General features: G+C 47.3%; 2 protein-coding genes across 2 annotated transcripts in view; one reads left to right on the top strand and one right to left on the bottom strand.

The window, feature by feature from the left end:
• Window positions 1–456: 456 nt before the first annotated feature.
• Window positions 457–3,817, top strand: SERPINH1 (serpin family H member 1). The gene is made up of 4 exons (XM_007940927.2): window positions 457–1,081; window positions 2,297–2,395; window positions 2,500–2,732; window positions 3,515–3,817. The coding sequence occupies exons 1-4, from the start codon at window positions 457–459 to the stop codon at window positions 3,815–3,817; spliced, it is 1,260 nt and encodes a 419-aa protein (XP_007939118.1).
• Window positions 3,818–20,213: 16,396 nt separating this feature from the next.
• MAP6 (microtubule associated protein 6) overlaps window positions 20,214–27,653 on the bottom strand; it is an 87,417-nt gene continuing 79,977 nt past the window's right edge. Inside the window, exons 4-5 of the mRNA XM_042780962.1 lie at window positions 21,272–21,438; window positions 20,214–21,172 (exon numbers count right to left, since the gene is read on the bottom strand). Of these exons, the coding sequence (XP_042636896.1) occupies window positions 20,214–21,172; window positions 21,272–21,438 (1,126 nt within the window). The remainder of the gene's footprint in view (window positions 21,173–21,271; window positions 21,439–27,653) is intronic.

The raw sequence follows: 27,653 nt of genomic DNA, 5'->3' as shown, positions 1-27,653 counted from the left end.
ATGAGGACCCCAGGTCTGGCCAAGGGGCCCTGTTTTACATTCATTCAGGAAGAGCTGAGCCCTGCTATGCATTAGGCACTGGAGATATAATGAGAAACCAGACTGGTTTTGTTTCCTATCTTCCTGGAGGTCACAGCCTAGTTAGGGACAGAAATAAATACATAAGAAGCACAAAAGTAAGATTGTGTTGTAAGTCAACACAATCAATAGGGTGGTCAGGTGGTGACTTCGCAGGAACCTGCTTTGGATAGAGATATCAGGGAAGGCCTCTGACATGATGGGCAGACAGAGCCCCATCCCGGGCAGCCCCTAGTCATGGGTTCCTCAGAACTCTGGCTGTCTCACTGCCATCACCTGGGGACTTGGTGGCAGGGAGGATGGCCGAGGGCTTCAGGGCCACCCTCTCTTTGTAGCCCTCACAGGTCTGCCAAGGTGTACACAACCCACCTCCCAGCCATGCGCTGCCTCCTGCTCTTCAGTGCCTTCTGTCTCCTGGCTCTGGCCCTGGCCGCTGAGGTGAAGAAGCCTATGGCAGCGGCAGCAGCTCCTGGCATCGCGGAAAAGCTGAGCCCTAAGGCGACCACGCTGGCTGAGCGGAGTTCCAGCCTGGCCTTCAGCCTATACCAGGCTATGGCCAAGGACCAGGCGGTGGAGAATATCTTGCTGTCACCTGTGGTGGTGGCCTCATCGTTGGGGCTTGTGTCATTGGGTGGCAAGGCGGCCACGGCATCACAGGCCAAGGCGGTGCTGAGCGCAGAGCAGCTGCGTGATGAGGAGGTGCATGCAGGCCTGGGAGAGCTGCTGCGCTCACTCAGCAACAGCACTGCACGCAACGTGACCTGGAAGCTGGGCAGCCGGCTGTATGGGCCCAGCTCAGTGAGCTTTGCTGATGACTTCGTGCGCAGCAGCAAGCAGCACTACAACTGCGAGCACTCCAAGATCAACTTCCGCGACAAGCGCAGTGCCCTGCAGTCCATCAATGAGTGGGGTGCACAGACCACCGATGGCAAGCTGCCCGAGATCACCAAGGACGTGGAGCGCACGGATGGTGCTCTGCTGGTCAACGCCATGTTCTTTAAGCGTGAGTCTTGGATAAGGCTGGGAGAGGGGACCAAGGGTGGGGTCTTGCCCCCCCAGGAACCAGTAACAAGAGTTCTAAAGGTATTCCTTGTCTTAAGCATTTTATTGCTTCTCATTCAGTCTTCATAACAACCTGTCAAGACAGGAGGCTATTAAACCCTTTCACGTACTAGCAAGAAGATTTAGAGAGCAGGGATTCAGACTGTGCAGAGGTACTCCAGAGAACATGATCCTACATATTTTATCAAATCAACGGCTATTGCTTGTAAAATGCAGTCTGATTTTAGAGGTATTAAATCTTCCAAGAGTAAGTGTCTTGGAATCAATAAAATCCAGTGATCGATTCTGCCTCAGTAGTGAGCTGGAGAAAGGCCCCCCACTCCTGTTGTCATCCATAATCCTCAAAGCAACCCTGAGGTCAGGCAGTGCCATGTTTATTTCATAGGTGAAGAAACAGCTCAGCTAGGAGTTAGCAGAGCCAGAACTCAGGCCCAGGTGTGTCTGGCGCTGGGTCAGTTTTAAATTGAATATTAGACTTGGGTTAATGAATACTTTTGAGAATCTCTGTAAATTGACTGTTTCCCTCAGAGTTGATAGGAGGATGAGGCAGCCTCTGTTTTGCAGATGAGGAGACCAAGGTGAGAGAGGTGGGAAGGTCTTACTGTTACTCAGTGGCTGAGCTTGGATTTGAATACAGGTCTGTGGTAAGGGCATGGCAGAACACAGGCCACTGTCACACACACTGTACTTGGGTCATATGTTTTGGCCACTTAGACACTTTGCAGACAAGATTTAAGGGTGGTTTTAGGGTACTTCTTGCCCAGAGTACAGACCCCTCAGTTAGCAGGTGGGATGGAAAGCTCAGTTCAGCACAGGTGCCAGCCAGGTCAGAATAAGAAGATGGACGTGGAAGTGGCTGAACTGAGGGTCCTCTCCTGAAGGATTCTCTGTCATGTGGAAATAGCCGTGTCCTGACTGTGGAGACCACAACCTCAGACAGCATGTCCTGGGGCTGAGACTCCCTTCCCAAAGCAGAGAACATGTATTTCGAGGTTGAGTGCTTAGGGAGGAGATGGGCCACAGCTGGACCCAAAGGCCTGGTGGCAGGGATAAATCCCGGGTGTGCAGCTGGGGTGGTGTGGGCTGTGATTGTGTTGGGGGGCATGTCTTGGAGTGGACCCTGTGTTCTGATCCTGTGTTTTGCCTCCCACTGTAGCACACTGGGATGAGAAATTCCACCACAAGATGGTAGACAACCGTGGCTTCATGGTGACCCGTTCCTATACTGTGGGTGTCACGATGATGCACCGTACTGGTAGGTGCCTTATGGGACAAGGGGATGGTGTCTGAGGTGCTTGGGGCCTGTCCCACTGCCAGTCCACAGCATAATGTCCGGTGCCCTTGCTGCCTTTTTTCCAGGCCTCTACAACTACTATGATGATGAGAAAGAGAAGCTGCAAATTGTGGAGATGCCTCTGGCCCACAAGCTCTCCAGCCTTATCATCCTCATGCCTCACCATGTGGAGCCCCTTGAACGCCTTGAAAAGCTGCTGACCAAGGAGCAGCTGAAGATCTGGATGGGGAAGATGCAGAAGAAGGCTGTGGCCATCTCCTTGCCCAAGGGTGTGGTGGAGGTGACCCACGACCTGCAGGTGAGGGATGGCCCAATTCAGGGCCCTGCAGGGCTTGAGGGAAGAAGGGGCTTGGGGCACCCAGTCATCAGCTCAACAGGTCTTCCTTGAGACCCCCAGGTGTCCGGGTAATACTGGGTTCTGCTGTGGGAGCAGCTTAGGGAAGAGGCGTGGGCCCTGCCCTTGGGAAGGTGATGATCACACCATTATTTCAATGTAATTCAGCACTTGCTGCATGCCAGGCATTCTTCGAAGTTCTTTGTATGCATTATACTCTTAATCCTCAAAACAGGGTAGAACCACAAACCCAGTTTTACAGAGGAGGAAACTGAGGCTCTGAAAGGTTAAGTGACTTATCCAAAATCCTGTCTAAACCCCAGAGTGATGTGAATATAGCTATCCTTTAGATCTGTCTTTCCTAAAGTTGAATGTGCTAAGAATCACTTGGAGGGTTTATTACAGCAAGATTCCTGAGTCAGTGGTTCTGGGCTGCTGGTCCCATGGACCACACACACATTGTGAAGGTCTGGTCAAGATTGCTCAGAGGGCTGAGCATGAATTCTGACTTTTTACTGAGTCTCAGTTTCCTCATCTGTGAAGTGGGCATTAGAATCTCTTGCAGGATTGCTGTGAGAATTAAGAAAACAGTAGTTTGAATGGCCCAGCACCACGTTTGGCACATACAAGGCTCCTCCTTTTTGAGGAATGGATAGGATAGGAGATGGTGGGCCGCTTGGATGGAGGGGGTGGGTCTCTGAACCTTGTCTGTCATGACCTCACTTGGTGCCCACCTGGTCCCACAGAAACACCTGGCTGGGCTGGGCCTGACTGAAGCCATCGACAAGAATAAGGCAGACCTGTCACGTATGTCGGGCAAGAAGGACCTGTACCTGGCCAGTGTGTTCCATGCCACTGCCTTTGAGTGGGACACAGAGGGCAACCCCTTCGACCAGGACATGTACGGCCGTGAGGAGCTGCGCAGCCCCAAGCTGTTCTATGCTGACCACCCCTTCGTCTTCCTGGTGCGAGACACCCAGAGTGGCTCCTTGCTGTTCATTGGGCGCCTGGTCCGGCCCAAGGGTGACAAGATGCGTGATGAGTTGTAGGGCCCCAGGGTGGGCACGGGATGTCAGGAGGTAACTGAAGGCTCCTGAGACACATGGGTGCTATGGGGGTGGTGGGTCTGAGGTACTGGCCTTGGACATCCCATGGGGTGGGGTGGGGGAAACAGACCAGGATTGCCAAGTGTCTAAGTGGACCTTCCCAGCCAGAATCCACTCCGCTTGGACATGGACCCCAGATACTATGATGCTGGGGCCAGAAACTCCGTATCCTGTGGGACCTGGGCAGTAGTCGTCATGCCCTGGCTTCAGGGTCCTAGGATCAAGCCTCAATCAGTGTTCATATTTATAGCCAAGTGTGTTTTCTCTGTGAACCGGAGTCGAGCTGGTGGGGTTCAGCCCAGCTCTATCCCAACCTGTTCCCAATGTCCCTCAACTACAAACTAGGTGCTGCAGCCCCTGGGAGCAGGTACCCTTAGAAGGGCCCTGGCCCTGGTGAGGGGGATTGCAAAAGAGCTCGCAGGAAGGGGTCCTGGCAAACTCTGGTCAAGAATTGTTGCATCAGGCATCATAGGGATGAACCTTTTTTTTTTTTTTCCCCCCAATTTTTCAAAGATGAGGAGGGGAGGGAAAACATGAACTTTTGTTGCTGTCAAACCAAGAACTTATTTGTGTTACTTTGTTTTTCAATAAAACTTTTCCAGTGAAGGTTTGTTGGAGCATGGAAGAAGATTGGATGATTGGGAGAGTCCTGTACCGTTGTTAGGGGATGAGGTCTCACTCTGTTTAGCCAACTTGCCTATTAACAATGCCTATTAGGTCCTCAAACGTTGGTGGTTAACTCTGTGCAGATAATACTGTGCAGCAGGCCTATTATTTGCTGACTCAGAAGAGTGTGGTGGTCTGATTGCCTGTGGCAGGCCTGGTGAGGTTGTGGCTCCAGAGCCTAGATGACACCACTGGCACTGGAGCCCAGGGCCTCCCAGGCCTGCTCTGCAGGGACTTAGTTTTCAGCCCTCAGCCCTTTGTTTCCTGCTGACCTCACTCTATACCCAGGGACAAAGAGTACAAACACAGGCAGACATGGAGGACATTGCCTGATGTTGGGCAGGGCTTTTGAAGGAAGGAGCTGTAGGGCATCCTTCCTCTTGGGTGACTCAACAAATTGGATTTGTAGTAGGAAGGGAGGAGAGGTACAAGAAGGTCCCTCCTGAAGCACTTGCTTCTCAAGGCCCCAGGGTTCGACTGGTGTCTAGAGAAGCAGAGGAAACTGGATTCCAGCCCCTTTTCTGCTGCTTGCTATCTGTGTGACCTTGGGCAGGTCACTTCCTCTCTCTGGCTCCCCTCTGCCAACAAATTGCCCTGGGGGTACTTGGCCAGGTACCCCAACTGTGCTCCAGGATGTGAATGGGCTAAAGAAGGGCCAACTGATACATTCCCATTCCCACTATTACCGCAGTAATAATGGGATATCGACAAAACTGCTTGGAGACTCAGGTCTGTCCTGTGCTGTAGACAACTAGAATTCAGATCTTTGTCCTCAAGGTGGAGACTTAGGGACAGTGACTGATCTTTTTGCTCCCCTGCCTCAGGACCTTTGCACTAGTGAATCTCAGGTTTTCGCAATACCGTTTTTTTGTCACTAGGACACGGGTCATCTGCTCAGAGCAGCCTTTCCTGATTGTCTAATACAAAGCAGCCTTTCTCCCACCTCGGTTTCTGTACTGTGTTTTCCCATTTTATTGGCTCCTTAGCACTTTGGCATTATCTACTTAATTGGCATGTTCACTGTCTCCCCTACTAGCATGGAAGCACTGAAAATTTGGACCATGTCTATCTATCCATTGCTGTGTGTGTTGCACCTAGATTCAGCATTTTACACAAATGAGGCACTCAAAATATATTTGCTGATTGAATACATGAAAGGGTTGTGCTAGAAGGGTGCTGGGAGCTGTGGAAGCCCAGAAGAGGAAGCACGGCTGCCTGGGGAGATCAAGGAAGGCTCCCTGAAGGAGGTGGCATCTGGGCTGCCCTAAAGGGTGAGTCTTGAATAATACTGGCTACTACTTTGTGTTTTGCTCCTGTTACTGAGTCGATTCCAACTCATGGTGACCCTATATGACCGAGTAGAATTGCCCCACAGGATTTCCTAGGCTGCAATCTTTACTCAAGCAGATCACCGGGTCTTATCTCCTACATAGCAGCTGGATGGGTTTAAACCGCTGACCTTTTGTTTAGCAGCTGAGCACTTAACCCTTGTACCACTAGGATTCCTCAAAAACAAACCGACTTACTGCCATTGAGTCATTTCCAACTCAGTGACCCCCATTGGGTTTCCAAAGCTGTAAATCTTTATGGAAGCAGACTGCCTCATCTTTTCTCCACAGAGTGGCTGTTGGGTTCAAACCACTGACCTTTTGGTTAGCAACCAAATGCTTTAACCTCTGCATCACCAAAGCTCCTTGCTAGGGCTCCTGTGTACCAAATACCAGGTTGGTCACTTAATATATATAAATTTTGTTCAAGCCCTTTAACAGCTTGGCTAGGTAGAGGTTATCCCCCTTTTATAGGTGAGAGAACTTAGGCTGAGAGCGGTTAAGTGAGTTGCCTGAGGATCTACAGCCTGAGCTGAGATTTGATCCTAGACAGTGGGAGAGTTGCTCTTGCCCGCGTGCCACACAGGAACGGCAGGAGAGACTGGCCAGACTCCAAAAAGAGCGGGACATAACCTGTGTATAGTTTACACTTCTCTCATTTAAACCCCACAATACCCTAGTTACATGGGAAGTCATTCAGTGGCATGCAGAACCTGGGCTGGAACCTAAGACTCCTGGCTCTAAGATTTCAGCCTGCAACAGCTCTGCACCAGGTGAGGCGGGCAGTGGAAGAAGCCAGATCTAAGTATGGGGCAGCCCAGGTGGCCCAGGCTACAATCCTTGATCCAGGTAGAGGTGGAGAAGGGGCTAAAAGCCCTGTGCTCCCATCTCAAATGTGCTCACTCCTTCACAGTGATGGGTGGGGTTGCTGGTGTGGAGGGTGGCAGCATAGGTGGAGAGGTGGGCAGGTTGGGGTGGGGGCAGGAGTCCAGCCAGTGTTAGCACCTCCCAGTGGTCCATCATGGCCCTGCATGGAGCTTTCCTGCCACCTAGAGGCCATTGTTATTCCCATCACACCTGATTGCTGTGGAGTCAAACTCAAGGCAAATCCCTGTGTGTCAGAGTAGAACTGTGCTCCATAGAGTCTTCAATAGCTGAATTTTCGTAAGTAGATCACCAGGCCTTTCTTCTGAAGTGCCTCTGGACTTGAGCCTCCTAACTTTTCAGTTAGCAGCTGAGCACATTAACCATTTGCACTACCCAGGGACTGCATTCCCACCGTGGTGACTAAAAAGTTTCAGAGAGATGATGACCCTGAGTGAAAGGCCAGTAGCCTTCAGGAATGACCCTTCAGTAGCACTACAAATACACATTATAAACCTCCCTTTAAGCCTTCCTCAAAGCATCCTGGGCCATTTGCCAGAGAACTGTACTCTCTTGAAAGGAAAATACAAAGATGCTTTGGGAGAAGTGAGCTTTGAGTCTATCTGATGCTAATTCCCGAGGACCCAGAAAGCCATGTTGTAGAGGCTCCAACGGGTCAGGTGATAATTGGAGATTTGACCCAAGTCTGGGCACAAAGTGTCCAGTGGAACCCTGGACTCACCCTGAGACTATATTTTAATTTCCTGGTGTATAATGGAAATAGTCACCTTCAGCAACAAGCAGAATTCACCCATGAGCCTCCAGACCTGTGCAATAAGGGCTGCTGTGGTAGCTAGAGCCAAGTGGAAGCCCCTGAAAATTCTTACCAAAATAATAATCCAAAAATTATCCTACAGTTCTGGGAGAATCACAGAAATTTGTGCCATCATCAAAGACTTAAAGATGCAAGGGTGGTTTCTAACATATGCCCGCTGAACTCACCTGTTTGGTCTGTGTGGGAGGCACAAGTCTTGGAGAAAGACAGGAAGTTGTCATAAGCTTATTTAGGTGGTGATTCCAGTTGGAGCTGCTGTTCTAGGTGTGGTCTTTTTATGGAGCAAATCTACATATTTATTCTCACTTGGCATGAAGCTGTTTATCTGGAAAATCATTTTTCCTCTTCCTCTATAATAGAGGACACCAAAAGCTGTTTCCTTTCTCTTGACAGGGACCTTTCTCATTTTGTCTTAAAGTCTCTGGTTCTCTGCTACGGTTTAGTTCATGAGGATTTTTGATCATCCTTCAACATCCTAGGACACTGTACTTCCCACTGTACTGATTACCTTCTGTCACTAGGATTTGGAGAGTAGAAAGTAGCAGATACTTCAGATGTGTTGATGTTATATAATATACCTGAGAAAAGGAGATAAATCCCATTTAGGTCCCCAATATAGGGACCTGCCACCTGAAGTTTCTGGGGGTTAAGTGGTCTTGGTCATGCCAGGAAAGAGCCTACAATCTGAAAGATAACTTGCTAGAGTTTATGCCCCTCACTGGTAATAAAAGACACAGAATTAACAAATTTTGTGTATTTTGGAGGCAACATGTATTATGTTTTGATGCATCCCTATGACTGACTGACTGATTTGTAATAGTGCCAGCTTTGAGTGGGGCCCAGAGCAAGAGAAGGCTTTCAGGTGGTCCAGGCTGAAGGGCAAACAGCTCCACCACATGACTGATAATCCAGCAGATCTAAAGGTGATTCAAGTGTCTACGGCAGATGGTGATGATCTTTGAACCGATGGCAAACCCTGATAGAAGGATCACAATGGAGTATTCTAGGATGTAGGAGCAAACTCTCCCACTTTTTAGCAATTTCTTCCTTCTGAGGAAAAGTTGTTGGCTTGCTGTTAGGCCCTAGCTGGGAATGGTCCCTGTGTAGGAGGTATCCAGTGACTATGAAAGTAAGTAATGAATGAATACAATCTTCTCTTTTCTTAGGAATTCTTACGGTATAAGCGCTCAAACCCATGGCTGTTGAGTGCATTCTGACTCATAGTGACCCTATAGCGCAGAGTAGAATTGCCCCATAGGCAATTTACAGGAGTGTAAATCTTCACAGAAGCCTACTGCTATATATTTCTCTGGCAGAGCGGCTGGTGGGTGTGAACTACAGACCTTTTGGTTGTAGCTGGGTGCTTTAACCCATGTGCCACCAGGGCTCCTTTATAAGAGCTCAGTGATTGAGGAATGGAATGTTGGTGACTCATGCGTCTGGTATGAAAGCACATTCTCTTTCTCCCTTTTCTAATCCCCTGTTCCCAGGAATTAAGCTTCTGTTCACTCCAGAGAGGCTGCAATTGCCAAGATCACCAGTGATCTCTTTATTGATAGTGCAATGGACATTTAAGAAAAACTTACTTATTTTGGATATATGGAAAATTTCAAACATGTGAAAGTTGAGAGAATAGTATAATGAACTTCCATGTACCTATCACAAAACAATTGGTATTAGTATTTTCCCATTTTGTTCAATGGATACTCTCCCCTTCTCCCAGAAAAACAATATGATTTTAATTAATTAACTGGCTGGCACATGTCATTATTAACTTTTCCAAAGTTTTGGCTATATACTACTTATTTATCACTTCATATGATAACATTTTCATAATTTCAAAAATACAAAGCATAGAAGATAGGTAAGTCAGTTTTCTAACATAGCTGATACAAAAAAGTTTATATATTTATATATATTTAAAATCAGTGGATACTTTTTAATCCTTATCTTAGGGAATTCTCATGGTCTCTGACCCTGCTGACCACTTCCTCCTTAATGCTTTCCTTAAGGTGACATTCTTTTTTGGTTTCTGTCCTGCAACAAGCTCCATTCAGGGCCCTCCTTCCTCTGCCTGTTCCTTAAATGTTGGTGTTCCCCAGGGCTCTGTCTTGAACCCTCATCCTCTCATTTCCCACACCTTCTCTGGCTAAGCGCTCCCTCTCTTGGCCTCCTGTTCTGCCTCTGGGCCACATTTTATAGGGTCCTCATCTCTGCCTCCAGCCCAGACCTCCCTCTTAGGCTCAGATCCCCATGTACAGTTGTCTCCTGGACACCTCTCCTTGGCTGTCCCATAGGCACCTCCCACTCCAACATGTACCAGACTGAGCTCATCTTCCTACCAAAATCCTGTTTCCTGTATTCCCCACTCATCCATTCAACACATATTAAATGTCCATTGGGTAAGGAAAAATCCAAGATTTTGCAATAAGCAAAAGGCACTACTTTGATAGTCAAAAAGAATGGACAATAATAAGTGTCGGTGAAGATGTAGAGAAATTGGAACCCTCAGACATTGATGGTGGGGAATGTAAAATGGTGCAGCCCTGGACCACCCAGAACCAGGTCTAGGCCATGGAGGATGTTAAACTGGATGCCTGAGGTGGAGAGCGGATGAAAGATGATGGATGAAGAGTAGAGTGGCCTGACTTGGAGAATGGGGGTGTGTTGGAGCTCTGGTGGTATAGTGCCCAAGGCATTTGACTGCTAACTAGTAGGCTGGTGGTTCAAACTCACCAGCCACTTCTGGGAAGGAAGATTGGGCAATCTACTTCCATAGTGATACTGCCTTGGAAACCCAAGAGAGATCGCTATGAGTTGGATCCGACTCCAGAGCTGAAACTTGGATTGCAGTGCCTCTGAGAGATGGACTAAGATGTGCATGGCTACAGATGTGTTTGGGAAAACTAAGCATAAACACTGCAACCTAGGGAGGCTTTAGGATCCCCCTCGGCCAAGCATGGTATAGAGGGAGTGTGACCACCAATGAATGCATTGCTGGCTTGGGATGGCTCTGTGTATCAGAGTTTTCCACTCTATCTGCTAAATAAATAAATTTTGAATCTGCACATTCAGATTCAGTAAGTCTGCCTAAGTCTCCTGGAATTGTGGCCAGCTCCAGGGACAGGATACAGCTTCCTTACAAGGACTAATATTAGAGTGGCCAGGAATCCTGGCAGTGAGGGAGAGGAGTCCAGCTAGATGTAATTTATCAAGATAAAGAACTGTGGCATTTCTTACATTCTAAGTGCCATGATGATTCAGTGGTGAACTCTCCCCTTCCATGAGGGAGACCAGTGTTCCATTCTCGGCCTGTGCACTTCATGCCTAGCTACCCCCGGTCTGTCGCTGGTGGCTTGTGGTATGTTGCTATGATGCTCAACAGGTTTCAGTGGAGCTTCTAAACTAATGCTAACTAGGAAGAAAGGCCTGGTGATTTAGTTCTGGAAATTGGTCAATGAAAACCTTGTGCATTACAACAGTCTATCTGCAGTTGATCATGGGATGGCACAGGACTGGGCACGTTTTGTTCTGTTGTTCATGGGGTCACCAAGAATTGGGAGTGATTCCATGCAGAGGTATATCTACAGAAAATAGCACCTAAGGCAAGCACTGAAATTGTGACGTGACCCTGTCCAAACATCTGACACAGATCTTTAAAAAAAACTTTTTTTAAAATATAATACTGTTTTTAGTGAAGGTTTACACAATTTAGGTTTTCTCTCTTTTTTTTTTCAATTTTTTTCTTGTGATTAGGGTGAAATTTTACAGAGCACATTGGTTTGCTACTCAACAATTCGTATGAATTTTGTTTTATGACATTGATTGCAACCCGCACAATGTAACAGCACTCTTCTTCCCACTTCGTCCCTGCGTTTATCTTTTCCATTCGTTTTTCTTTCCTATCCCTTTCCTGCCTTCTGAGCTTTACCCCTGGTCAAATGCTGCCCTTTTGATCTCATATGATTGGTTGGTCTAAGGAGTGTGTACCTTCCTGGTGTTATTGTTCACGTTATAGGCCTGTCTGTTGTTTGACTGGGAGCTCTGGTAGCGTAGTGCTTAAGGCACTTGACAGCTAACCAGAAGACTGGCTGTTCAAACCCACCAGCCACTCCTCGGAAGGAAGATGGGGCAATCTACTTCCATAGTGATACTGCCTTGGAAACCCAAGGAGGGGTCACTATGAGTCAGTTCCAACTCAGTGACACATAACAACAACAACATTGTTTGAAAGTTGGGCCAAGGCATGAGTTCACTTCCAGGCCTGAAGTGTGTCTAAGAGCCTTAGTCTTGGGGGTTCCACCAGTCTCGATGAGACCAGTAAGCCTGGTCTTCTTAAATTATTTTAAATTTTGTTCCACATTTTTCTCCCACTCTCTCTGGCACCTCCTATTGTGATTCTTTTCAGATTGGTCAGCAGTGGTAGCCAGGTACCATCTAGCTCTTCTGGTCTTATGGTCATGGGAGGCTGGGCTTTGTGTGGTCCTTTAATCCTTGCATCTTTGATTTTCTTCACTCTTCTTTGCTCTGGGTGGAAAGATACCAACAATTGTAATTTAGATGGTCTTTCACAAGCTTTTAGACCCTAGCCACTACTCACCAAAGTAGGATATAGAACATTATCTTTGCGGACTATGTTATGCCAATTGACCTGGATGTCCCCTGAGGCTATGGACCTGAGCCTGTAGGCTCAGGGACTCATTCCTCTAGGTGTTTGGTTATAGCTAAGAAGTTTGCATAACTTTGCCCCTGGGTGCTCTACTGTATTCATGGATATATTTGCCACACATATAAATACATATGTAGAAATATCTTGTGTCAAACATATATATATATTCATGAATGTAGTCCTATTAGCCTTCTCACACCTGGTCAGCTATGTATGCATTCATAGATTACTGTTATTGCAGGATTGTGTATGTAATAGTATTTACCTTTGTTGCCTTTAACTCTTTTGCTCCTCCCAGTCTGATACTCATCTTGAATATTTAGTGTCATTGTGCACTTTGGACAATTAACTCAACAATCAAAATTCTGCCTTACTCACTTTCATGGAAGACCCAAAAGCAAGCCCAGTGCTATCAAGTAGATTCCAACTCACAGAGACCCTATAGGACAGACTAGAACTACCCCATAAGGTTTCCAAGGCTATTAATGTTTATGGATGCAGACTGCCTCATCTTTCTCCCACAGAGCAGCTGCTGGGTTCCAGCCATAAGACTTTTGGTTAGCCGCCAAATGTTTTAGGCATTAGAGCACCAGAGCTCCTTTTCATGAAGGAGAGACCTTTTTTTAAAAAAAAAAAGTAATAGGTTCCAGTGGGTGTCACCCCCCACCTATTTCCCCCTCCCCCCATCCTCATTGCCTTGGCCTTTCTCCAGCCTCTGGTAATTTTTCTCTCCAGTTTGGTGGATGGTTAAGTTAGGAGAAAATAGTCCCTGTTATGAAAGTGAGGAAGTTCAGAAGTAAAGTAAGTGAAGGAAAAACAGCCACGACCTGGACAGATCAGAGCAGGCTTTATTGAAGAAAAGCCCATGAGGGTCGACTCTAGACACAACGTAGACAATGCCAGTTGCAGGGTACACCCGTGCCTGGGAGAAGTGTTGCCGCCTTTTATAGGGACCTCTGGTGCGCAGGGGGTTTTGCAAGAGTTGCAGTTTTCAGGAAGTGGGGTTGTTTTTGACAAGGCGGGGTGGGGGTGTGAGGTCTGCAGGTGGAACTTATCCTTGAGGTTTCACAAGGCGGGGAGGGTGTGGGGTCTGCAGGTGGGATTTATCTTTGAGGTTTCAGAGTGTCTTAGCCAAGTTGAGAGTACCCAGTTCGGTCCTTCAGTCCTGAATGTCTAGAAATTTTTCAGAGGAAAGAGGGTGTTTGATTTGTGAGGGGTAGATGGGAAGCCTGGGGCTGGGCAGCGAGGTGAAACTGGTTGGGAAATTGGGTGGTGGGAAAGGGAGGCAGCAGGAGAGAAAGGCATCTGAAATATGAAAGTGTTAGTTTTAACTTGCTGAATGATCTCCAGCAGCTAGCAATCAAAACTGAGATAGTTCATAGAAGCTCCCCTTCAAGTGGTGCCCAGGGCAGTCAGTGCCCTGTCACATCTCTGACTCCATGGCAGCTAAGAAGTACCATGATATAACTTATAAAGAATTACAAATTGTGATTTGTGTTTAGTAAGAGGAGGTGGCCATAGAGATAGCAAAGAATGGACATATTTAATATTTATTTATTTATTTAGCAGGTAGAGATACTCTGGTTCCTCTCTAGAGCATACCAATCTTTGGTCTTTTATCAAAGGTTTACTGGCGATGGAACTATTTTGAGTTATTTAGCGGTAGAAGAAACAGAAGATTTCAAAGAGCAGCTCGAGCAGACAAAACCAATTACTATAATGAAATGTGCAAAGACCTGGAGTTTGAAAACCAAAAGGGAAGAACATGCTTGACATTTCTCAAGCTGAAAGAATTGAAGAAAAATTTAAGCCTCGAGTTCCAATATTGAGAGATTCTATGGGCAAAATACTGAATGATACAGGAAACATCAAGAGAAGATGGCAGGAATACACAGAATCACCGTACCAAAAAGAACTGGTTGATCTTCATCTGTTTCAGGAAGTGGCATATGATCTAGAACCAATGGTACTGAAGGAGGAAGTCAAAGCTGCAATGAAAGAATTGGCGAAGAACAAGTCTCCGGGAATTGACGGAATACCCATTGAGATATTTCAACAAACGGATGCCCTATTGGAGGCACTCACTCGGGTATACCAAGAGATTTGGAAGACAGCTACCTGGCCAACTGACTGGAAGAGATCCATATTTGTACCCATTCCAAAGAAAGGTGATCCCACAGATTGTGGAAATTATAGAACAATATCATTAATATCACACGCAAGTAAGATCTTAACTGAAGATAATTCAAAAACGGTTGCAGCAGTTTATTGACACAGAACTTCCAGAGGTGCAAGCTGGATTCAAAAGAGGATGTGGAACAAGGGATATCATAGCTGTTGTCAGATGGATCTTGGTTCAAGGCAAAGAATACCAGAAGGATGTTTACTTGTGTTTTATTGACTATGCAAAGGCATTTGATTGTGTGGATCATGACAAATTATGGATAACATTGAGAAGAGTGGGAATACCCAAACACTTGATTGTACTCATGAGGAACCTATACCTTGACCAGGAGGCTGTTGTTTGAATGGAACAAGGGACGCTACATGGTTTAAAATCAGGAAGGGAGTGTATCAAGGTTATATCTTTTCCCCATACTTATTCAATCTATATGCTGAGCAAATAATCCAAGAAGCTGGACTATATGAAGAAAAACGTGGCATCAGGATTGGAGAAGAATCATTAACAACCTGAGATATGCAGATGATACAACTTTGCTTGCTGAAAGTGAGGATGACTTGAGGCACTTACTGAAGAAGGTTGAAGAATACAGTATGCAGTATGGATTATGTCTCAATATAAAGAAAACAAAAATCCTCACAACTGGACCAATGAGCAGCATCACAATAAATGGAGAGAAGATTGAGGTGGTCAAAGAATTCACGTTGCTTGTTTCTACAATCGATGCCAATGGAAGCAGCAGTCAGGACATTACACAACGTGTAGCATTGGGAAAGTGAACCGCGAAGGAACTGTTTCAAGTGCTGAGAAGCAAGGATGTTTCCTTGGGGACTAAGGTGCTCCTGCCAGAAGCCATGATATTTCCAATCGCTTCGTATGCACGTGAGAGGTGGACAATGAATAAGGAAGATCAAAGAAGAGTTGATGCTTTTGAGTTGTGGTGCTGGCGAAGAATGCTGAAAGTACCATGGACTGCTAAAAGAACTAACAGATCTGTCCTGGAGGAAGTGCACCCAAAGTGCTCCTTGGAAGCGAGAATGGCCAGACTTCGTCTCACCTGTTTTGGTCATGTTGTCAGAAGGGACCATTCCCTGGAGAAAGATGTCATGCTTGGTAAGGTGGAGGGTCCATGAAAGAGGAGGCTTTCAAGGAGATGGATTGACACGGTGGCTGTGATGATGGGCCCAAGTATAGCAGGGATCATGGAGCTGGTGCGGGATCGGCAGTGTTTGGTTCTGCTGTGCATGGGGTTGCTATGAGTCGTAGACGACTCAACGGCACCTAACAACAACAGCAGGTAGCGTGGAAAGTGTGGGTGCGTGGAAGTGAAGGGTGGGAGATTGGTGCAAAATTTCCAGGTTTCTGCCTGAGAACTGTATCAAAGGGAATGAGCTCCTCCTCTACATGATCCATTCACCCCATGACAAAGACTCCTGCAGGTATCGCTCCAGTTTGACCCAACTCCTGTTCTCACCCATCTGTCTTCATGGATCGTCTCTCTGCTCCCCCCAAATGTCACATGGTGCTGAGGCGGGGAGGCACTGGAGTCAAGTGTTACGGGAGGGAACAAAAAAAATTGCTTGACAGAAAAAATCGTGGCCTTTCCCCGATCAGCCACTAGGGGTTCCAACGAGGCCTCGACCCAACTCCCAGAAAAGTCGCTAAGTTCTGCCCTCAGGTGGTGCCAAGCCCCTCTCCTGGGCTGGTAGGTGTGGTCGGTGCTGGGTTCCTTCTAGGTCCTCGCCGACGTCCCGTCTTCCGACTGGCCCTACCGGTGCCCCAAGGTCCTGCTTGTTGGGGCCGGAAGCTCAGGCCCAGGGAAACTACACTTGTAACCCCGGTCCGGGGCGCCTGGGAAGGTGGTGAGCCCGCGGGCGTGGGGATGTGCAAATGATCGGATACTAGGGCTGGGGCTGGGGCCCTGGGCTGTACGATTCTGAGCCGAGAGCGAGGTTCGGGGGCTCGGTAAGCTAAGACGCCAAGAGCCCCCCATACCGAATTTGGGCCTTTTCGGGACGAATTCTAGCTTGGGGACTCCCACGCCCATCGACCTGAGTGGACGTGGGGGCGTGCAATTCCACCCTGTCGTATTTGCCCTGGGTCGAGTCACTCCTTCCAGAGACCCCTTCCCCACCTGGGCCTGGCCGCCTCAGCGCGTCCGCGGCTCCTCCCAAGATCGCCCTTCTCGGGTCCAGCAAGGGGCGCCATTTCCACGTAGGTTCCTGGAGCGATCCGTTCTCCTCCCAAGGCTGGTTACTTCTGTGGCGGCGGAGGAGCCGGGAGCGGCCGCGGTCGTTTCTCTGGATCCGCTACGATGTCGTCCGCCCACCAGCCCTGGCCCAAGGGTAGAGATGAAAGATGATGGGGGTGGGGCTGGAAAATGGCTGCTAGAGGGAAGGCAGAGGCCGTGAATGTAGTCTGTGTCTGAGAAGGCCCAGGGGAGACTAGTTCATTTTCCGCTTTCCGGGAAGCCAGCCCAGGCGCAGACTCTGAAGTGATCGCCTTCCCACACTGGGTTTTCTTTCTGTGCGGTGGAGCACGGGACTTGATGGCGTTGGGCAGGGGTGGCCTGTAGCTGCAGGTTCAGACCTTGCAGCTCCACCCCGGATTTGGAGGTTTTCGGCCTCGGGATCTCCTACAGTGTATGTAGACCATTTTACAAACGAGGGATTTGAGGTGGCTGTCGCTGCTGGGAGTTCAGGTGTTCCTGGCTCCCAGTGGAAACTGCCAAATCTAGCCCCCATTCCTCGGTCCTCCTCTCCACTATCTCAGTTTCACCCCTTACTTGAATCACTCCTGGCACCATAGGCGTCTGGGTTCTCCTTGTAGGCTGGGCGAGTCCTCAGCTTACTTTGTTCTCCTTCCACCTCTTAAAAGTCTCCAGAGTTTTGAATTGGACCCACTTCTCTTTCTATTTTATACACTTGGCCTTGGGGGAGTTAAATTTCGTAAGCGGGGCTTCAGTGAACATCCTCCCTCAAGCTCTCTTTCATTTAAAGCCCCCCTCTCCCCAAGGCAGCCTGCCCTCTCAGAGCCCTAGTAACCAAAGGCCTCCTGGATGTCTCAGGATGTCTCCAAGACCCACATTAAAGCTTGATCCACATCGCAGATGTTGCCACTGCACACCTGGCCCTTGGGAAGGTGTGTGTCAAGCGACCAAGTACAGATCAGAGGGCAAACTGAAAAGAGAGAAGCATCCACACACTCTTCTTTAGCCTCAAGATGGTTTTTTTTTTTTTTTGTCGGCAGGTCACTGACCTATTAGAATTCACATGGCAGCAAACTCTGAAGGGCTTCTGTCGGATCCCTCACCATCTTTATAACCATTGCAATGTTTGAGCCCATCGTTGCATTCTCGGTGTCAGTCCATCTTGTTGAGGTCTTCCACTTTTTCACTGATCCTCTACCAAGCATGACACCTTCTCCAGGAACCAGTGCCTCCTGATAACATGTCCAAGGCACATGCAATGAAGTTTTGCCATCCTTGCTTCTAAGGAGTATTCCAGCAACACTTCTTCCAAGACAGATTTGTTCGTTCTTCTGGCAGTCTGTGGTATATTTAATATTCTTTGCCAACACCATAATTCAAAGGCATCAATTCTTTTTTCGGTCTTCCTTATTCATTGTCCAGCTTTCATTTCCATATGAGGCAACTGAAAGTACCTTGGCGTGGATCAGGGGTACCTTAAGTCCTCAAAGTGACATCTTTGCTTTTTAACACTTTAAAGAGCATTAATCTTTTGCAGCAGATCTGCCCAATGCAATACATCATTTGATTTCTTGACTGCTTCTTCCATGGGCATTGATTGTGGATCCAAGTAAAATGAAATCCTGTCAATTTCAATATTTTCTCCATTTATCATGATGTTGTTTCTTGGTCTAGTTGTGAGGATTTCTGTTTTGTGTTGAGGTGTAATCCATACCGAAGGCTACAGTCTTTGATGTTCATCAGTAAGTGCTTCAAGTCCTTTTTGCTTTCAGCAAGCAACATTGCAGTTGTGGCGTCTGCATACTGCAGGTTGTTAATGAGTCTTCCTCCAAATCTGATGCCACATTCTTCTTCATGTAGTCCAACTTTTCGTATTATTTGCATACAGATTGAGTAAGTACAGTGAAAGGCTCCAACTCTGATGTACACCTTTCCTGATTTTAAACCACACAGTATCCCCTTTAAAAGGGACCTCAAAAAGGAGTTAGTGTCCACAATGGGGCCCAGCTTTTATAAAGAAGAGTGTTCCTTGGCACCCAGCTTGAGGGAGGCAATAAGTAGAGCCTGTCCCTGGCTCCCTGAGGGCCTTGGGCATGGATTTACAAAGGGAGGCTGTCCCCTAAGACCATGGCCCCTAGAAACTCTTCAAGCCCAGAATTGAACTCACTCCCGTGGCTTCCAGCCAAACAATAGACAGGCATCTAGGGTTGTCACATGGCCTGGTGGTCCACACCGATGGGATCCTAGCACAACCCATTCCTAACCTGAGCTTCAGCCCTGCTGGTAGCTTCTCAGTTTTCTTCCCATGGCCTGGCTGTGAGTCTCCCTAAGCCTGCCAACTCCACACTCACAGACCACACAGTGGATCCCCTGGCTACAGCCTCCTCCCTCACTGAGAATTCAGAAAATTGGTCACCCCTACCTGGTCCCAGTTTCCTGTCCTAAAGACCTGCTACACCCTTGGTCAAATCCTCATGCAAACCAGGTTCCTTTCATTCAATGACTTCCATAGGGAGATGATTTACCCTGCCCCTCTAGCCACATCCATGTTGCCCCTTTCCACCCGCGTGGGTTGTTCAGCACCCTGTCGAAACTTCACTGCCTTTCTTCAGGAAGCCTTCCTGATTGCCTTTACCAGATGTTCCCTCTTTCCTTGTTCTAGGTCCTCATCCCACATTACATTATACTGTGTCATAAGGCTTTACCGGGAGCTCTGGTGGCGTAGTGCCTAAGGCATTTATTTGACTGCTAACCAGAAGGCTGGCAGTTCAAACCCAACAGCTACTCCTTGGAAGGAAGGTTGGACAATCTACTTCCATAGTGATACTGCCTCGGAAACCCAAGGAAGGGTTGCTATGAGTCGGATCCGACTCCATGGCGGTACATTGCATTAAGGCTTTAGCACTGAGTCTGGCACAAAATCAGTGCTAAGGCATAGTCTGCTGCATGAATGAATGGAGAACTTTAGGCATTTTTTTAGAAGTCCCAGGCTGAGCTGTCCTGGATATGGAATGAGGATCAGCAGATGTTAGGTTCTGCATGCATAAGTGTCCAGGGACTTATGACAAGAGGCCTGGTTTTCTCAAGAAGTTTTGCTTCTGAATGAACTTTAAGACTTAGCCCTTAGCAAATAACTGTCACTCGGAATTACCCTGGGCGAATTGGATCCCTGCTCTTGTTTCCTCAGCAGGCTTCGACTGTAAACCACTGGGTTGGCATCTCTTGCTAGGCCTTCATGTGACCTGACCCTGCCTTGTTCTGCCCCACACCTGGATGATGGGATATTTCTTCAATCTCCTAGCATCTTCTGCCACTCCTATCTCATACTGACAGCTCACAGGAGCTGCAAATTTCTCACTCTTCTGGCCCAGTTGGGCAAATACAGAGCCCTACACAACACACACACACACACACACACACACACAAACCAGAGAGAGACACTGTTGAGCCAGTGACCAAGTTTTATTAGATTCCAGCAAGACTATACAGTACGTGTTTCATGCAGATTAAATATGTATCTTCATTTCCCCTGGAAGGGGAGCACATTCATTGCTAGTTCCTTCATTGGCATGTCAGGGGATGGGTATCAAGGGGAACCCTCAAAATATTCCGAATGGGGGGCAGTTGGGATCATGACTGGGGGTGGAGGTGAGACAGTAGGCAGCTGTAGGCCCCTGGGACCTTGAGTCTTCAGAGGTTCAGGGACCACAGGACCTTGGTCCTTTGCTGGTGCTTGTACCAGAGGATCTTGATCTTTCAGAGGCACTGGGATTAGAGGAACTTCATTCTTCATAGGCCCAGGGATCACAGGACCTTGATTCTTTGGAGGCTTTGGGACCATGGGACCTTGATCCTTGATTAGGGCTGGGACCATGGGACCTTGATTCTTCACAAAGTCAGGGCCTACAGGACCTTGATTCTTTACAGGTGCTACAAATACAGAATCAGGGTCCTTCAGATGCTCTGGGGCCACTAAATCTTGATTCTTTACAGGCTCAGAGACTATAAGACCTTGAGTCTTTACAGGTGCTGTGACCACAGGACTTTGATCCTTCAGATCCTCTGGGACCATGGGACCTTGATCCTTGACAGTTATTGGGGCCAGGGGGCTCTGATTCTTCACAGACTCAGGCACCACGGGGCCTTGATCCTTCACAGGCTCTGGTGCCATGGAATCTTGATTCTTGACTATTTCTGGGACCACTGGACTTTCATTCTTTATAGGCATTGGGACCATGGGACTGTGATCCTTGACTGGTACTGTGATCATGGGACCTTCATTTTTTAAAGGCTCAGCGACCACATGATCTTGATCCTTGACTGGTATTGGGACCACAGGACTTTGATCCTTCGGAGGCCCTGGGACCATAGGACCTTGATCCTTCGGAGGTTCTGGGACCATGGGACCTTGTTCCTTTAGAGGCCCTGGGACCACAGGACCTTGATCTTTCATAGGTTCTGGCAGCACAGAACCTTGACCTTTTGTAGACTCTGGGAGCACAGGACTGTGTTCTTTTGTAGGCTCTGGGAGCACAGGACCTTGACCTTTTGTAGACTCTGGGAGCACAGGACCGTGTTCTTTTGTAGACTCTGGGAGCACAGGACCGTGTTCTTTTGTAGACTCTGGGAGCACAGGACCTTGACCTTTTGTAGGCTCTGCGAGCACAGGACCTTGGCCTTTTGTAGGCTCTGGGAGCACAGGATCTTGCCTTTCCAGAGGCCCCAGGACTATGAGTCCTTGATCCTTGTCTGGTTCTGTGGCTGCAGGACCTTGGTTCTTATGTAAATCACTGGTGGGTTGATCCACGTTCCTGCAAAAGAGAGTGAGGTGGTCACTGTGAGAGCCAGAGCTCAGGCTAGGGATGGGGCGGAGCACAGATTGCCTCATTAGTCTTGGCCCAGTGGAGCCTGGGCAGGGTAGCTCTTGTTGGAAAGCCAGGGGGAGAAACTGATTTCCATGTGTGGTACAGACCATGGGTGTGGGGTGAGGGAGGGGCAGGAATCATTCATTGTGCTTGCCAATTGATTATAACCTGCACGTGGCACAGAGGGCAGGGCCCTGGTGACGACGGCAGTACTATAGCAGGACTCAAAGAGTCCTCCAGTGGGCATCCCAGCAGCCCACATAACCCTGCCCCTCCTTCCTCCAGGATAGCTGGATCCACCTGGGGAACGCTACTTTAGCCATCCACTCAGATGACCCTACAGGCTCTTTCCTTGTTCTCAGGGCCTTCCAAGTTTCCTTCCCTTCCCCTGACCCCTTTAAGGCCTAACTGTAGGGAGGGGGGGCATAGGGTCCATGGCGTTCAAGAAGCAGGGCAGTGGAAATGTCCCCCCTCTATGCACACCCTGCAGGGAGAGGTATATTTTATCTGACATTGGTTAGAATTGCTGGCACAGGGTAATAATAAAAAGCAGATCAGCTTTTAACTGGTTTTATTATTGCTTTTAGATTCTCTACAGAAAACGCACCCCACTATTGCCTATACCCAGGATGGACCATGTCCGCTGCCTCCCACTTGACTCTGGTAGGCCACTGGCTGGGACTTACAGTGAAGAAGCCCTGGTCCCCTCAGTCAACCCCCATTTCCAGCTTTGTCCTCCCTCTACTTTCTTTGGGCCCTTCTCTTCACTTACTCCAACTTTGAGTCCAAGCCTCTCAACAGAATCCTCATGGGCTGCTACAGCTGCTTCCCTGTGGATACTCACCCCTAGCCCACCCACATCGTGGACAACATGTGGCATCATGCTTGGCCAGGGCAGTCTGGAGCCCTCTGTTTAGAGCGTGTGCTCCTTCCATGCAGGCTGGGCTGAGGGTTGCTGGTCAAGCAGCAGTACTCAGTCAGTGTCACAAGCCCCTGTCCACCTACATACAGCACATTCTACTTTCCAAATCACTTCTTTCCATATCTCATTACAGAGACACAGCAACCTTGTGAAACACCCAGGGAGGATCTGATTATCCCTGTGTGTCAGATGAAGAAACTGAGGTCCAGAGAGGACAAGTGATGTGGAAAGTAAGGGGGCCTTCTGGGACTAGAGCCTGTGCTCTTTCGCAATATTGCCTGCCATGTCGTGAGTTCTCAATACAGGCTTGCTATTATAATTTCTTTAGACTTTGTGGCCAACCAAGTCTTTAAGCTTAAAACCACTTTAGCATTTTAACAATTCCTATCAGCTTTTAGGGATATGTCTTATTTATTTACTAAGTATAGTTCAATAAAACCTTTACTTGGTAACACTTTCTTAGCTCATTATAGTTTCATCTCTCTGGGGCTCAAGTTTATCATCCATTCATTGGGTATGATGATATTTACTCAGTTATGATGACTAGAGAACATGTATGTACAGTGCTTTGTGCCATGGTATTAGGTAGGATTATGATTATTTTCCTATTTACTTAGAAGTAAGATTATGCATATTGGGACTATTTTTATTCTGATGTGTCCTCCAGATCCACAAAGCTTCTGATGTCTTTAGCCTTGAGCTACTACAGGGCTGACATCTCCCAGCAGAATCCACAGGCACAGGCAGCCTATCTGCCCAGTCCCTCTTGATGCCTCTGAACAGCACAGTGGAAAGAGGGGGCAGCCTGCTCTGGACAGACTGACCTGGCTGGCTGCCTTCAGCATGACCTCAGTGTGTGTGAAGACAGCCAGGCAAGCCCATGAGAAGTACACCACAGAATCCAAGGATGGCATTAAAATACCTCCAATAGTTGGGGGTTGGCTGGAGAGGAAAAATTACTTACTTCAGAATAGACTCAAATAGAAAAGTGATTAGATGAATCCTGCCAGGTAGTGAGGGAGCTCTGTTGGCGTACTGACTAAGGCACTTGACTGCTAACCAGAAGGCTGGCAGTTCAAACCCACCAGCCACTCCTCGGAAGGAAGGTTGGGCAATCCTACTTCCGTAGTGATATTGCCTCGGAAACCCAAGGAGGGGTCACTATGAGTCAGGTCCGACTTGACGGCACTTAACAACAACAACAACAACAACAACAACAACAACAACCACCAGGTAGTGAAGCAACCTGGGTGGAGTCATCTTGAAGGAGTGCGGAAGCTGAGAGAGGGGACAAAAGGAGTTGACCAAGGTTTAACTGGATTTCAGGTGGCTTGGGTTGCAAAACCCACCTCATTGGCAGGACATGGACTCGGAGTTCCCTATTAGCATGGAGGTTATAAAGAGGGTTACCCTGGAAGCTGACATCACAAGATACATTTCCTTGGATGTTTGCAGGATTGGCTCCCATGTCACACCCCAAATTTCTGTCTGATAAGCCAGCTGTGAGGTAATCCCAAATTTGCTTGGGTACATAGCTCTGTATTACTTTGGTTGGTAAACTTGTTTTGTAAGTAGATTAAGTGTCTTTAATAATGGAAAAGGTTAGAATTGAGATGATGAATTAAACCAAATCCCAAATAATTACCTTTTTTTTTTTGGCATTTAGTTTAGAAAAAATATGTGTAGATTTGTCCCACATATTTGTAAGATTTAAGATCATTTGACATATTAGACAGACATTTATTATGTGTATACTAGATTAGCTTTGTGATTTTGATATAAACTATATAATAGAATAATTGAGACATGATTTTAAGTTGAAAGACATAAGACAGTTTTACAAATTTTCATTAGCAATGCTGGAACTTTTATGACAACCCAATAGTTACCAGGTTTTGAAGCTAATTTAGATTACTTATAATTTAAATTACTTTGGGGAATTAAGTAGGTTATAAAAAAAAAAAACACCCTTAAAAAGGATTATTAAATTTTACTAGAGTTTTGATTTTGTTACTTTTATAAACTAAGCATTCATTTTTAAAATGAAAGCAGCCCCAGGTTCTTCTATATACAGAACTGCTCTCAAGGGCACTAAAACTTACTAATCATCACTTAAGCAGCTCCGGTGGCTCAATGTTTAAGTACCTGGCTGCTAATCAAAAGATGCACGGTTTGGTAGAAGTAAAATTACTGCTCTAGGGGAGAAGAGACCTGGTGATCTCCTTCCGTAAAGATTACAGTCTAGGAAACCCTATGGGGCAGTTCTACCCTGTCATATAGGGTCACTATGAGTTGGATTCGACTCCATGGCGCCGAATAACAACAAACAACAACCATCACTTGGTTTTATAGTTCCTTGCCCAGGTTCTCAGGAGCTCTGGTGGCACAGTGGTTCAAACATTTGGCTGCTAACCAAAAGGTTGGTGGTTTGAACCTATCAGTGACTCCATGGGAGAGAGATGAGGCAGTCCGCTTACATAAAGATTTACAGCCTTGGAAACCCTATGGGGCAGTTCTACTCTGTCCTGTAGGATCGCTATGAGTTGGAACCGACTTGATGACAGTGGTTTAGGCTGGCCCAGCTTCTCCACCTGTAAAGTACTCCACTATCTGCAGTAGGCCGCAGAAGGCAACAGGAGCCCTCACAGTGCCATCTGTATGAATGAGACAGGCCCCCTCCATAAGGTAGAAGCCAGCCCATGGTGGGTAAGCAGAGGCAGGTTCGATCCAGCCCCCAAAAAAACACAGACCAACTCTCCTTGGGCATGGCCCAACCTGCACAAAGAAACCTGGTGCCCTGGGCAAATCTCAAGACAGCATATGATACAGGACCCTTCTACCTTCCAGCCTGCATTCCCTGAATGCATTGCCCTCTCAGAAACTAGGATAATTTGCTGGCTTATCTTGTGCTGCTTATTGCCGGTGAGATCTTGGACAATGATGACCACAATGACAACCACAACAGCCCTCAGTTTCCTCACCTGTAAACTGTGATACAATACAAATGTCAGACTATTACTGTAACAGAGGTTCAGAGGAACTTGTTAGGCAGGGATCTGAAATAGTAATTCTTGATATTTTTAGAGTGCTTAAGAGCATTGAAATACCTCACAAATTAGTCTATTACTATGATAACAGTTTACAAAATGCTCACATACTCATTACCTCATCTCACTAGACTCTCAGGGCAGCCCTAGGGGAAGGAAAGGAAGTTGGTGGCCAGCTCTATGACATCACTCTCCTTTTCCTTCCCTTAGCTGTCCCACATGCTGTTTTACCACATCTTTTTTTCTGCTTCCTGGACTGCCTTATCCTACTCACTGTTCCATACTGAAGCCCTGCCCATCCTTGAAGGCTCAGCTCAGACCCCAGCACCTCACAAAGTCTGCCTGTAGACCTCTCTCCAAATAGCTATTGTCTGTATCTCCCTTGTAGCTCTATTTTATAATCTTTTTCTCCACACTCACAGATATCCCAGCAACATGTCAGTTTCCCCCATTAGACTCTGTGTTCTCTGAAGGCAGGAACTATCTTCCTGCCTTCAGCCCAGTGCCCAGTACAGTACCTGGCACAAAGATGGCCAAATGGGAAAATTTACCAAATTATTGTTGCTGAATTCTGGTTCATATTCTATCCCATCACCCCAGCCAGAAACCTGGAGTCATCTTTGATACCTTATCTCCCTCAAAACCCTCACCTAACCCAACAAATCCCATCTGTTCCAGCTCCTAATGTTTATCTCTTGAATTGTCTCACTTTCCCTTTCCACTCCAACCTGCTGAGCCATCATCTCTCTGCACCATGGTAACAGCCTCCTAACTGGTATTCCCTGCCCTGTTTATTCTTGTTCTCATCCAATCCATTCTTCATACAGACATCAGAATGATCCTTCAAAGAAAGCAAACCCAATCATGCCCCTTCCCTGCTTACAATCTTTCAATGGCTTCTCCTCACACTAAAAACACAGAGAAAAATCTATTACAAGACTCCACCTAGACAATCAGCCTGCTCCCATAGGCTTCTGTGGCTCTAAGTGCCCCAGCCCATGAGGACTTTGCTTTGTTTCTTCAGTACCCCCTGCTCTTTCCCTTCATGCTTTTTATGTGCTCTTGTCTCCTCCTGAAATATTCTTTTGTTCCCTGTCACTTGGTTAACACCTATTCATCCTGCAGCTCTCAGCTCACTGGAGCACTTCCCCAGGAACCCCCAGATCAGGCCAGGCTCCTATAGGTTCTCCCAGTCCCTGGTATATTTTCTTTCCTGGTCCTGATCATAGCTAATTACTCACATTCTTCTGAGTTAGTGTTTCCCACATTAGACTCAAGTGTTCAGAGGGCAGGGACTATGTCAGTTTTGCATATCATTGTATTCCCAGTACCTACAATAGTACATGATGCAGGGAAGGACCTGAATAAATACATGCTAAATGAATGAAGGAGGGAGCCTTTTCTGTGCCAGACTGTTCTGTTTGAGAAATTTAACGTTTCAGTGTTACACAAGACATCCTAAATCTTAGACACATTTTCTGCCCTTCTCCTGTTTCCATGGAGACAGACAATGCCTCCCGGTCACATACATACTGACATTAGATCCATGCTTCACCAGAGTCTGGAAGCATGAATACTGACTCTGCCCTCAATTATCGGGAGAAATGGTTTCATTCCCTTCCACTGATTCCTGCCCTTATATACTGTTCTAATCCCATAACCCACCCATGTGTTTTTTCTTCCCAGACTGTTTCCAAATACACCATCAAGATGGTCCAGAGCTGGGGCCTTGGTCCAAGGGTGGGACCTTGGTCAGACATCAGGGAACCTATGGGCCTTATCTCCAGATTCCCCGCCTTCCAGGAAAAGCCCTGAGGCTTAAGAAACTCTTATTCACTGAGCAATAATTGAGTGCCAGGCTCTGTGCTAGATATTTTACATATGTTGTTTCATAGTGCCTTAGGCATTTGACTGCTAACCAGAAGGCTGGCAGTTCAAATCCACCAGCCACTCCTTGGAAGGAAAGTTGGGCAAACTACTTCTGTAGTGATACTGCCTCAGAAACCCAAGGAGGGGTCACTATGAGTTGGATTCAGCTCAACAGCAGTGAGTTGTTTTTTTTTTTTTTTTTCATATAATGTAAAGAGCAGCTTGCTGGAGGAGAAAGTACTCTGATGGCCCTTGTGGGTTTGAATTGGGTTTGAATGCTGGCCCAACTACTTCTAGCATGGAAAGTTAGCTTGAGCACGCCA

The sequence above is a fragment of the Orycteropus afer genome, unplaced genomic scaffold (assembly GCF_000298275.1).
Source record: "Orycteropus afer afer isolate SDZICR_OR568_19922 unplaced genomic scaffold, OryAfe1.0 scaffold00074, whole genome shotgun sequence".
In the NCBI taxonomy this organism is placed as follows: Eukaryota; Metazoa; Chordata; class Mammalia; order Tubulidentata; family Orycteropodidae; genus Orycteropus; species Orycteropus afer.
This window is presented reverse-complemented; position numbering and strand designations above follow the sequence as displayed.

Excerpts from the sequence above, each read along its gene's own strand:
- SERPINH1 (XM_007940927.2), top strand. The coding sequence starts at position 457 with ATGCGCTGCCTCCTGCTCTTCAGTGCCTTCTGTCTCCTGGCTCTGGCC. Across the intron at positions 1,082-2,296 it reads CAACGCCATGTTCTTTAAGC|CACACTGGGATGAGAAATTC; the intron begins GTGAGTCTTGGA and ends CTCCCACTGTAG. Across the intron at positions 2,733-3,514 it reads AGGTGACCCACGACCTGCAG|AAACACCTGGCTGGGCTGGG; the intron begins GTGAGGGATGGC and ends CTGGTCCCACAG.